Raw genomic sequence first — 12,431 nt, 5'->3', positions numbered from 1 at the left:
TTAGTTCCTGTAAACGACATGTATTATTGTCCTGCGGTACGTACATTTGAAATCGCCAGTTTTTTAACGCTGAAATTATTATGTATTCGAGAACCATCTGTGGGCACGACCTAGATGGTACGCGAGCGAAGCGAGCGTACCATCTAGTTAAATATAATTTACAACCTTGATTCCAATAAAGGATCAGGACATGATTATCTAACACCATCAGTTCTTAAAAAAGTAATTCCTTTTATTCTAAACCCCCTAACGCATGCTATTAATTTATCCTTCACCACAGGAATTGTATCAAATCACCTAAAATTAGCCAAAGTTATTCCTGTTTTCAAAACTGGTGATACTAACTTACTTAAAAATTACAGACCCATTTCTATTTTTCACAAAAAAAAATAGAAAAGCTAATGCATACTCGCCTTTACACATATCTTATTGAATATAATTTATTAAATAACCACCAATATGGATTTCGTAAAAATCATTCCACTAGTCATGCTATTCTTGAACTTATAAATTATGTTAATATTGCGTTTGAAAATAAACAATTTTTATTAAGCACTTTTCTTGATTTATCTAAGGCTTTTGATGTTGTGAACCATGATATTTTACTTTCAAAACTGTTTTGTTATGGTATTAGAGGTGTTTCATTTTCTTGGTTTAAATCTTATCTTAGCAATCGCAAACAATATGTTCAAATTGAAAATTGTAAATCATCGGCGAGCAGTATGTTGTGTGGTGTGCCACAAGGGTCCGTTCTCGGACCTTTATTATTTTTAATTTATGTTAATGACTTAACTTTAGTTAGTGACACTCTGCACACTGTCTCTTTCGCCGATGATACTAGTTTATTTTACTCCAATAATAATATTGATTTGTTACTTAATACATTTAATGATGAATTGTGCAAGATTAGTGACTGGTTCAAAACAAATAAGCTATTAATTAATACCTCAAAAACAAATTTTATTCTATTTCATAATCGCCATATTAAGCATAAGTTGCAAAACAAAAATGTTGATGTTTTTCTAAATGGTGAAAGGCTAGAAAGACGGAGCGAAACTTTATTTCTTGGGGAATTAATTCATGAAAATTTAAATTGGACTGGGCATCAAAAACGTATTTCTAATAAAATCTCTAAATACATAGGTATTATAAGCAAACTGAGATATTTTTTTCCTCAACATGTTCTACTTTCTTTATATAATTCGTTTATTCTACCATATTTATTATATTGCAACATTATTTGGGCAGCCGATTACCCTTCAAATCTACACAAAATTCTTATATTACAAAAACGTGTCGTTTGCTTAATAACTTTTTCGCCATTTAGAACGCCCTCTGAACCTCTATTTAAGAAGTTAAACATCGTAAAAATTAATGACCTTCACACAATTCAAGTTACTTCGTTTATGTTTCAGTACGTCAATAATTTGTTACCTATATCGATTTCAATGTTTTTTTCTAATCGCTTATTACTCCATACATATAACATAAGGAAACCTAATTTATTACTTGTCCCTTAAGACTGAGGAAAAGCCAATTTTGCATTACTTTTTCAGGTCCCACACAATGGAATAACCTAGATACAGCCACTATTAACGTTAAATCAATTAAACTTTTTAGAAGAAATATGAAAATGCAATGTTTATCAAAGTATCAGTCAGATGACTGATAATTATTTGCGCAATCTTTAGTTTTTTAGTATTTTATATTGGTTTATTTTCTTTTTGTTTTTTGTTTTTGTTTGTTTTTTATTTGGGGTCATTATGAGACTAAGTATTTTTACTTCTAATCTTGATCCCCTATTTATGGTCTTTTGTTTATCATTAATTGATTATATTGTATGTATTTTGTTTACATATGTATTGTTATACATTAATGTATTAATTTGACCATATTTACAAATAAATATATTGAAAGCTAATATTGATTTACCGTTATAAGAAGCACAATACAGTTTTTATCTTAAGAGAATATTTATATACTGACAAAATATAGAGCACTAGCCATAATGCACTTACTATACATATATTACATATATTTTCCAGTTCTGTGTGTTTCTAAATGGTTAACCGTCGCCGTTTGTGCTGAATTTGGTTTTAAAAAAAACATTTTATTTTTCCTGCTTTTAATCGTATTTGGATGTTTCTTGTACATTGTGATGTTTTGTGGATTTTGTGACTGTAATTTGGTGATTTTATTTTTTATGTATTTCTGCTAAGCCCGAGTCAACAATCTGGTACTAGTAGTATTCGAATCTGCCGCAGCAAATACCGGACTTCAAGTCGTCCATTGTTATACAAATCACGCAGCATGACATGCCTGAACCGGAGAGATGTACTGAACACAGACGAGCAGCTGTGGAATTGTAATTAAACTCAATACGAAGGAAATCGCGCCGATAATTTTGTCCAAGCTGGTGAATCGGAGACTGTTTATAGTAATACTATGTGTCTTAAACAGAGAGGTAGAAGGGGTGGAAGACACTGTCGCAGACCCATACGGCCAGTCATTTCTTGACGGGTCTATCGGTGAAACAAGGTACCAGGTACGAATTGAACCCTCGTCAATATTCCCCTCATTGATACCAAGGTGGTGTCTTTGAATAAGTTAAACGAATCAACACAACATAGTCCTAAGTCTATTCCAACACGCATTTCATTTCACGCAACGAACTTAACTAACATTACAATTGACTGCAATATTAGAACACACAAACAAAATTATTTGAATACTCATTTATGGAATGCGCATTCTGTGTGTAATAAAACAATAACAGTGTTCGATTATATTCTAGAATTTAATGTGGATATACTCGTAATTACGGAGACATGGATTAAAAATGGCAACTCTGTAACCACCAAGGAATTACACCTGATGGATATACATTCTTTAATATCCTGCGCAAATCAGATCCTTCTTCTTCTTCCAATTTAGTGCAAACTTCAGACTTGAAGACTATAGCACTTTTGGTGGGATGTGGTGCAAGTGAGTAATTTGCACAGTGGCTGTGTGTGACAGTGGCTGTGTTTGTGTGGACTAGTACACCGGGGTAACCCTACTCGTCTCGAAAGATGTACTAGGTTCTTTAAAGTGCGCATGAGCTATGTGTACACTGGACCTACGGTTTATAGTCCTTATCCGAGAAGACTCGTTCTACCACCAGAACCATGGAGCGAGTGAGCCTTGAACCCTTGCCAATGTTATGGCTACGTAATTACGGTTCCACTGTCTTAACCGCTCGGCCACTCACTCTGGTGAGATCAATATGGAGGTGAATTATTAATCATCTATAAGTCGTACCTGAAACTTGTAAGTTCACCACTTAAATCCGATTTTACTACATTTGAACATGCGTGCTTAACCGACCCATTGAAGACGTATCGTTTAGTCGCAGTCTACAGGCCCCCTACATCGCAAAGGAATGGACTTAAAACCTGCACATTTATCGAAGAATTCAATAATTTTCTGCATGAAGTTTTGGCTGGTCCGGAAATGCTATTATTATTGGAGATATAAATGTTCATGTGGACACTCTAGATAAATGGGATACTTCTAGATATTTTACCCTGATCCATGACCACAACTTTATCCAACTAGTAGATGGTCCAACACAGCAATCTGGTCACAATCGAAAGGATGACGGAGCTGTTTTAAATTGTGTAATATCACCTAACACTTATGGATCAGATCACAATATGATATCGTTTCGCCTACAAGCAGGTAACCCAGAACAATCAAAATTAACAGTAACATCGCGTTGCTTTAAAGGCGTATACATAGAGTCGCTTAAAAAGGATCTCGAAGCAGAAATTTACCCTATACTCGCAACTAATGACCCTAGCACACAAGTCAAACTTTATAATAAAGGAATTCACTGTGTATTAGACAAGCATTGTCCAGAAAGGACTATCATAAAAAAAGTTTCACAAAACCCATTGTGGTTTACCGACGATGTTAACCACGCCAGAATTGACCGTAGGAAAGCTGAGCGTAAGTGGCGGAAATCGAAGCAGCTAGCGGATAAAGTTATCTTCGACGAAAAGCAAAAGTTTGTCATCGAACTAATAAAGAAGGAGAAAACATTGTAGTATACGTCCACATTTGAAAATTGCGACGTTAAAACCATGTATCGGACTTTATATGGACTTTTAGGCAAACCATCTCACACGTTGAATATTTCTAACCATACTCTCTGTAACGAATTTGCCAAGTTTTTTAGTAAGATTTCTAAGATTAGGGCACGCATTGATAATCATGGATAATTTAGATGTTGTTCCTATCCTTCATATTAATAGATTTAATGATGATGACAATAATTGTTCCCCACTTGAACAATTCCTCTTCCTCCAATTAATGAGGATATCCGCTGTATTATTAGCAAAATACCTTCCAAATCCAGTCCTCTTGACAATCTCCCTATGTGGCTGATGAAAGAATGTGTTGATCCACTGGTTCCTTTAATTACCCATATTGCTAACTGCTCTTATGTGTCGGGGGAGTTTCCCTCTGATCTAAGAATGGCAGCAATAAATCCTATAATTAAGAAACCATCTCTCGACAGTAACCAACTTAGTAAAAATAGACCCGTATCGAATTTGCCAACGTTGAGCAAGATCATTGAACGTCCAATTGTTAAGCTATTTAATGATCATCTGCAAAGGAATAATTTAAATGAACCCCTCCCATCGGCATACAAACTAGCACATAGTACCGACACATCTCTATTAAAAGTTAAGACTGATATTCTCAATGAATTTGATAAATTGCGCGTGGTTATTTTAGTTTTATTAGACATGTCTTCAGCGGTCGACACTATGATCACGTTACCCTGGTTGATAGATTGAAAAATGATTTTAATATTAAGGACAAAGCTTTAAACTGGTCCAAATAATATGTAGTGAAACGGTATTGCAAAGTTACCATATACTTGGATCAGAATCAGAATGTACTCCTCTGGATCATGGAGTGCCACAGGGATCGACTTTAAGTCCATCATTGTTCACTGCATATACTAAACCAATCTCAGACATAATGCAATTACATTGTGTATCATACCATCTATACGCGGATGATACCCAGATGTATGTCAGTTTTGATCCCAGAAAACCATGCGATTTGAACGCAGCAGTAAGCAGGCTGAATAAATGTATTGACGATGTAAGGAAATGGATGTGTGTTAACAAGCTAAAATTAAATGACTGAATTAGTAATCTTATGTCCAACGAGGTGTAAGTTTGATAGGAAAAATATTGAAATTAGGGTGGGTGAACTCATTATAAATTCCAACAAATCTGCTCGCAATCTCGGGGTTGTATTTGATGAAGGACTTAACATGACTGCCCATGTTAGTTCAATCTGTAGTAGTGTTAACAACTGTCTTCGAGGACTAGGGAAAATTTGCAAATACATTGATGTGAATACATGTGCCCATGCTGTCCGTTCTCTTGTATTGAACAGGCTTGACTATTGCAATTCTCTCCTTGGCGGCGTCACTAAAGATAACATTAATCGTTTACAGAAACTTTAGAATCGTTCGGCAAGATTGGTCATACTAGCCCGTTTCTGAAAGAATTGCATTGGTTGCCAGTTGAACAAAGGGTTAAGTTTAAAATTTTAGTTCAAGTTTATAATTGCGTAAATGGTCAAGCACCGGTTTACATGTGTGACTTAATTAGTAGGTAAATTATCAAAGAGCAGGTTTTATGTCAGAACACGATCCGACTAAACTCAATGTTCCTCGTGTTCACCGATCATCTGGTGAACATTGATTTTCAAAGCTAAGCCCAGACCTTTGGAATAACCTTTCAAGCACAATTCGTGACTCATCTTCAATTATAATTTTTAAGAAACTCTTGAAAACCCATCTTTTCCCGAAATAACTATGTTCACCAGATGATTGGTCAATGTAAAGCGCTTTGATCCTTGTAGGCGCTATATAAATTGAAATGTTAATGTTAACAACCGAAAAATACAATGAAATCCTATATGAAAAATGAATGTCATTGTCATTTAAATAATCAAAATAAATTGCTCCCTTTCTAATATTGCTATACAAATTATAACGTAAATCTGAATAAAATGAGCATTTGATTAAAAAATGACATTTCTTCAATCTTCAATTTCGCATCTCAACATTGAATCGTAGAAAATAGTTTTCAGAGAAAAAAGAATTTTGAAATAGGCAATAAGTGCCCATCTTCGACTGATTGTTGTTGATATCATTAGTCATTAAATTAGGCCAACAAATAAGAAATTGTTCGTGTAACTGGTCATGGTCTAATTTTATGGTAACTTACACAGAACTAGATGAAGCTTTGAAAGAAATGAACCTCGACCAGTATCAAAGTTTCTACTGAAGGAAGGATGTGACAGCTTTGAGTTCAAGATGAATGCACCTTCCGCCAGTCACACAGGAGGTGTTTGTGACCGTCGGATATGCTCAGTGCGCAGAGTACTTGCATCAATAATGAAACAGGCCACCTAGTTAAATGATGAATCACTCAGCACAATATGTACGAGGCAGCCGCTATGGTGAATGGTGTCCATTAACAGTCAATGGTCCAGTCGATCCTTAAGTTTCTCGACGTTTCGATCAATATGCTTTGATCGTCCTTAGGAGTGAGAATGACTATGACATGACTATTGTTATATGTTATAGTTGACCCGGTTACCATTGTATATTCTATTGTTATATGTTATAGTTGACCCGGTTACCATTGTATATTCTATTGTTATATGTTATAGTTGACCCGGTTACCATTGTATATTCTATTGTTATATGTTATAGTTGACCCGGTTACCATTGTATATTCTATTGTTATATGTTATAGTTGACCCGGTTACCATTGTATATTCTATACTGATTTATATTGCTTCTTATTGTAGTTTTCAAGTAGCCTATTGCGAGAATAAATCAAGCAGCATCAGTCGAGACTCTTGCATGAAATTACAAATCTCCAGTGTTTTCATTTCTAACACACTGTTCTTTTTAACTAAGAGGCACTAAGTGTATTTGGTTTTGTCCAGATGTCACCTTAAAATTGAAGTAGAGTATCTAAACCACTGGACCAAGTAAACAGAGTTATTTGATTGCAAGTTTCTGTTGTCAAGCATCGAATTGATTACCAAAGAGTTAGTGTCTTTCATACATCATTGAGATTGAATTCAATTCAAAAGACACTTTTTTTAGGCCAAAAGACAAAGACAATAAGTCAATTTTTTGAAAAGAAATATTCCCCCTCCTAATTATTACCTTAGCGGTACAACACTTAATGTTGTTTCGTATATGAAGCTCCTTGGACTTATAATCCAGGATGACTTGAAATGGGATAATAATGTCAGTGACATGGTAAAAAGAGCATCCAAAAGGTTGTATACGTTATATATCCTTAGAAGGGCCAATGTACCAGTTCATGATATGATATCCGTTTATGTTTGTTATATTCGCCCAATCTTAGAATACGCCTGCCCTGTGTGGCATGGAAGCATCAATAAGGCCCAAATATCGACCATTGAAAGAGTGCAAAAGAGAGTTTTACGTATTATTCTGGGTCCCGCTTTCCTTACGTATGATTCAGCTCTTGAGCTTACTGATATGACCACTCTCGCATCCAGACGAGAGACGTTGATTCAAAAATTTGGAGAAAGGCTCTTGAAATCGGAATTGTACAGAACTATTTTGCCCGACTACCGCATTATTAATAGAGAGCTTAGATCAACCACGGTAGATAAACCCCTAATTAATATACCTGTTTGCAGAACTAACCGTCTTAAGACTTCGCCTGCCCTTACCATAAGTAGAATCCTTAATTCAAACAGTACCTGATCACGCTGAAGATGGCTATGTTATAAATATTTACATATATTGGCCTATGCATTTGTATATAAATTTTGTAATCTTTTTAACATAACATAATTTTATTTTTTTAACTGATTTTTTCAAATTTTTTAATGTTTTGTATAAATTTTTGTATTTTTTTTAAATGTTTCTGTTTCCATATATTTATATATATATTTTTGTAAATCAACAATTTCAGCCTTCGGGCTGCATGTTTTTTATTGTATAAACCTGAATAAATAAATAAAAAAAAAAAAAATAAAAATATAATGACAGATTGAGATTTAAAAAATATTAATTTAAGATAATAGTAGCAGCAGTATACAAGTTGAAAAAAATAAAGTAAAATTACATAGTAATGAATAAAAAAATTTCAAATGAACAAATAAATTAAACTAGCAAGTAATGTAACATGGAAAAATGACCAAGAACATATCTAACATATTGATTTAAATAATGAGACAAAAAGTGATCTTTAATTTTCTTGGAGAATGAGTAACAGGTGGCAGCACTAGAAATTGAGGGGGGGGGGGGGGATTGTTATACATGAGGAGCAGGGGTCGTCAAACTCACGGCCAGCCTGTGGTTCTTTTATGGCCAGCCTGTGGTCCGAGGGCGCTAGACATTTGGCCAGCCTGTGGTCCCGAGGGTGCTACACATTTCGGTCAGCCAGAGAGAGCCATAGACAGAGAGATGTAATAAGAACACTAGAGGGTGTACTCCAGACTGAAAAGTGATTCCAACAGGAGGGGGAACCAACAAGATGGCAGCCGTAAATGTGTCCAAAAACATTAAGACCCATAAATTACAACACATATTCTTGTCAAAGCACAGTGAAGTTTTTATAAAATGAAAACAGCTGTAGAGGGCTCACTTTAGAAAAGCATGGAAAAGTTGTCTAGCGCCCTTGGGACTACAGGCTGGCCAGTATGTCTAACGCCCTCGGACCACAGGCTGGCCAAAAAAGAATCACAGAGCTGAGACGGGCTGTGTGTTTTCATGCTAGCGCCCTCGGGACCACAGGCTGGCCAAATGTCTAGCGCCCTCGGACCACAGGCTGGCCAAAAAAGAACCACAGGTTGGCCGTGTGTTTGACGACCCCTTTAGTACATGAGTGGCCCAGAATATCTTATACTGTGTTGAAAGTAAAGTAAAGTTTTATTTACGAATGGTGTTATTGGGAGTGAACAGGTCGTTAAGATGACATGTGAGAATTGAATGGGTAGCCAAAAAATCGCTATTAGCTCCTCAAGAACGGCTATATTTTTTATTTTTTTTAAATATGTGGATAAAAATAATGATTAAATTCCTAAATATTCACAAAATGTTAAAACGTTCATTCGAAAAAACCACGGTGGAAGCCATCAGAAAACAAAAGCGTCAGCCAATCAGAGAGCGTAATTTATCTCTATAGCCAATCATAGTCAAGGATTCACACATTCTTGTTAGCAATTTTAGCAACCTAACAGCTTAATAAAACCAATTTCCATTGGCTAGATTAAAAAAAAAAATCTTGTTAGAAATTGTGGTAGCTGATACATTTTCGAACAGATAGGTACCAAACATGACGTCATTCGTGTTAGCGGTTTGTTTACAAAAGCGCCATAAAGAAAGTTGATTTTTTTAGTGAACAAAAATACAATTTCCTAATACATTTTCAATGGAAACGACTTAAATAATTGCAAAATAAACATACTTGTGATATTTTTTCATGAACAAGAGTTTGATATCTTAAAGATAAGTGTTTATAGTATCGTTTTTTATTGAAATTTTAAAATGGATAGGTTAGGCCGTTTTTCACATTCTGAACTTCAAGGCTAAATATCTCAAAAGTTCGGGTTGCGACTCTGCCCCTCATATGGTTTTACAAGTTTTAATTAATGTAAAGGTTCCCCAATATAGCTTGACCCAATGCTATGGATGTTGGTATTTTTCAAGTTCTGTAATAAATACGGAGACCATACCTCACTTTAGAAGCTTACTGTTGTAATGTTTTTACAGCCGTTACAAATGAACCAGATGGGATAAAGATAATACTCAGGTAGCTGCATTCTTTTCAATAACAGTATTATTGACAATCTACCAGTGGAGTTAAATATCATAACTTTGGTTTTGTCTATATAAACAGTCAATTTCCATTTATTACAATAAGTAGCTAATTTATTGAAAGATGCGTGTAGTCCCGTAGCAGATTCTGACATGATCATATAAAAGACATTAAACGATAATTTCTCACTCTTGATGGTTATTTGATCAGGCTAGGTTGATAAACTACAAGGTAAATCATAAAGGAATAAACTAAACAATAAGGAGCTGAGATTACACCACGAATTGAATTAAATGGATTTGTAATTTTGCCACCGCATTTGGTGGAGAATGAGATATCACTATAAATATTGCGAATAACGTTTAGGAATTTACCACTAACAACAAGATGAAGTTTAATACAGAGAGCATTGCGCTAGACGATATCAAAATCCAGTTATTTGACTGTGTAAATTGGTCTTTAGGGATAACCTGGTACTGTTTCATTTCAGCTCTTTTTGTTAAACACTGTGTTGGGCTGACAACCCTGTCAGGTCAAGTGAGCTTAATGAAGATGAAAAGGGATTAACTATCTAACTTACCTTTTTTATGGGTGTTCTAATATCACAGCATGTAACTAAAAGGTGTCTAATAGTTGTACGTGTTGGTAGGAATGGAGGGATGGCAGCATTCTTTTTTCTTGTTCCCTCTTTCAACTTTAAGTAACATACAGAATCTGCAACATTTGTAACTGAAAGCCTTAGTATAAGTTCTTCTACTTCATCTCTACTATTTTCGCAAACAATTCCAAAGGAGTCACCTGGTTCAAAGGTCATTTCAGATTCCTATTAACAACAACATTATTTGAGAAACTATGAAGAAGAGTTTTTAGCACATTTCTTATTCGAAATTTAATTAGCAGATATTATTGTAAAGAAAACATTATTAAAGTTCAGAGGTTTTTTATAGGGAAATAGTACACATTTCCATTGGAAAGATTTCTTATTACATAAAACATGTTGCAATGCATCACTTGACAATGAACTAAACTTATCTAATTGCCAATTTTCTTGAAAAACTCTCATAACATTAATAAAAATTCATTAAAAAAAGCATATACATTATTACTAAATCATCTATGCCTCTGGTTGTAACAATTTCTGTAAACCTTTTGACCATATAACATATGTATACTGTATATAATTTAAGTGGACACATGCCATTTTTCAACAAATACAATTTATATACAAAAACTGTATGCAAATACTATTGAACACACAAACATCAAATTTAAAGAAATAAAAATTACGATTTCCAAAAAATTAAGACTTGGATTCCTTTAGATATTAGGTTAAATATCAGTCTCTTTTGCACATAAATAATTTGGCCCTATAAACTTAAATTATTGTATGCAGACGAATCTTGTAAGTTACACTTTTTCCTGTCCCCAGGGTGTGTGCTTTTCTGTGTATATTAGCTTTTTTCATATGCTTTATTTCTTTTTTAAAGGATACCTCCAAGTTTAAAATGCCTATTGTTCATTATAAAATATAAACCACCTTTCCTACAAAATTGATAATATAACCCCAGGAAATTGTTACCTAGTTATGTACAGACATTACCGTAATTTCAAGTTGAATTTCAAGGGCAGTTTTCACAGCATCCTGTCTTGTTAATGTAGACACATTTACAATATTTGCCATAACTATATCTGTAGTAGCTGAGGGTAATGCTGCTCCGTTTTGAATACATAATGAATCAAGATCCTATTGATTGTAGATTAAAAAAAACATAAGGCTTGCAAATGAAGTCAAATGGAAAACAGTGGAAGGAAAACAAAGAATTAAATCTAGTATATTAAAATTTAATTATTTATTTATTTATTCTAAAACCAAAATATCAATGCATGTTAAATCACATATAATACTAAACTCACAATGCTTTCATCTTCAGAATAATGAACTTCAAGAAATGAATGAGGTAATGCTGGGACAACAATTTGTCCTTCTATTGGAGGTATACTTTTCACCAATGATGAAACTTCAATTGTTTTTTCATCAACCTTGATGTCAGCAAGTTCCTTTTCAGTTGAAACTATAGCTAAATCCACAGTTGTAAATTCATTTGCTACATTATCCTGTTTATTATCATCTTTTACACTATCAGTTTCATCTATCTGACGTTTTAAATTTAAATCTGTTTGTGGGTTTTTGTCACTTATCGCATGGTCCAATGATGATGATTTTTCTGAAAATTGAATTTTCAAAGCAGACAGCAAACCGTCGATCCATGGTTCAACAACAATTTCTAACCTGAAAAAAAAAAACAATTTTTCCCCATCCATTCTCTTAGGACATTTTAGTTGGTCTTCAGATGTCCTAACTACAATTGACTCAAATTTATTATTTCGTCTAGTTACAATTTTCTGATCATTTACAATGGTTCTTTTTTGGCTGATTTGGTTAATTGCATGAGGTTTGAGATGGGTCATTAAGTGAAAAATCCAAAATGGAAAAATGAATTTGTGTTAATTATGTTTTTTTTATCATGTTTTATTATGTAGCCTAAA

General features: G+C 34.1%; 1 protein-coding gene across 4 annotated transcripts in view; it reads right to left on the bottom strand.

Annotated features, from left to right (window-relative positions):
* Positions 1-12,431, bottom strand: part of LOC140040710 (methionine synthase reductase-like) — a 220,786-nt gene that overhangs the window by 12,649 nt on the left and 195,706 nt on the right. For all 4 annotated transcript variants that reach the window (XM_072086842.1, XM_072086841.1, XM_072086840.1 and 1 more), the window contains 3 exons: positions 11,799-12,174; positions 11,485-11,628; positions 10,465-10,707 (listed from right to left, as the gene is read on the bottom strand). In XM_072086842.1, coding sequence (XP_071942943.1) covers positions 10,465-10,707; positions 11,485-11,628; positions 11,799-12,174 — 763 coding nt within the window. The remainder of the gene's footprint in view (positions 1-10,464; positions 10,708-11,484; positions 11,629-11,798; positions 12,175-12,431) is intronic.

The sequence above is a fragment of the Antedon mediterranea genome, chromosome 2 (assembly GCF_964355755.1).
Source record: "Antedon mediterranea chromosome 2, ecAntMedi1.1, whole genome shotgun sequence".
NCBI lineage: Eukaryota > Metazoa > Echinodermata > Crinoidea > Comatulida > Antedonidae > Antedon > Antedon mediterranea.
Note: the sequence above shows the minus strand (reverse complement) of the source record. Positions and strands in the feature narration are given on the sequence as shown.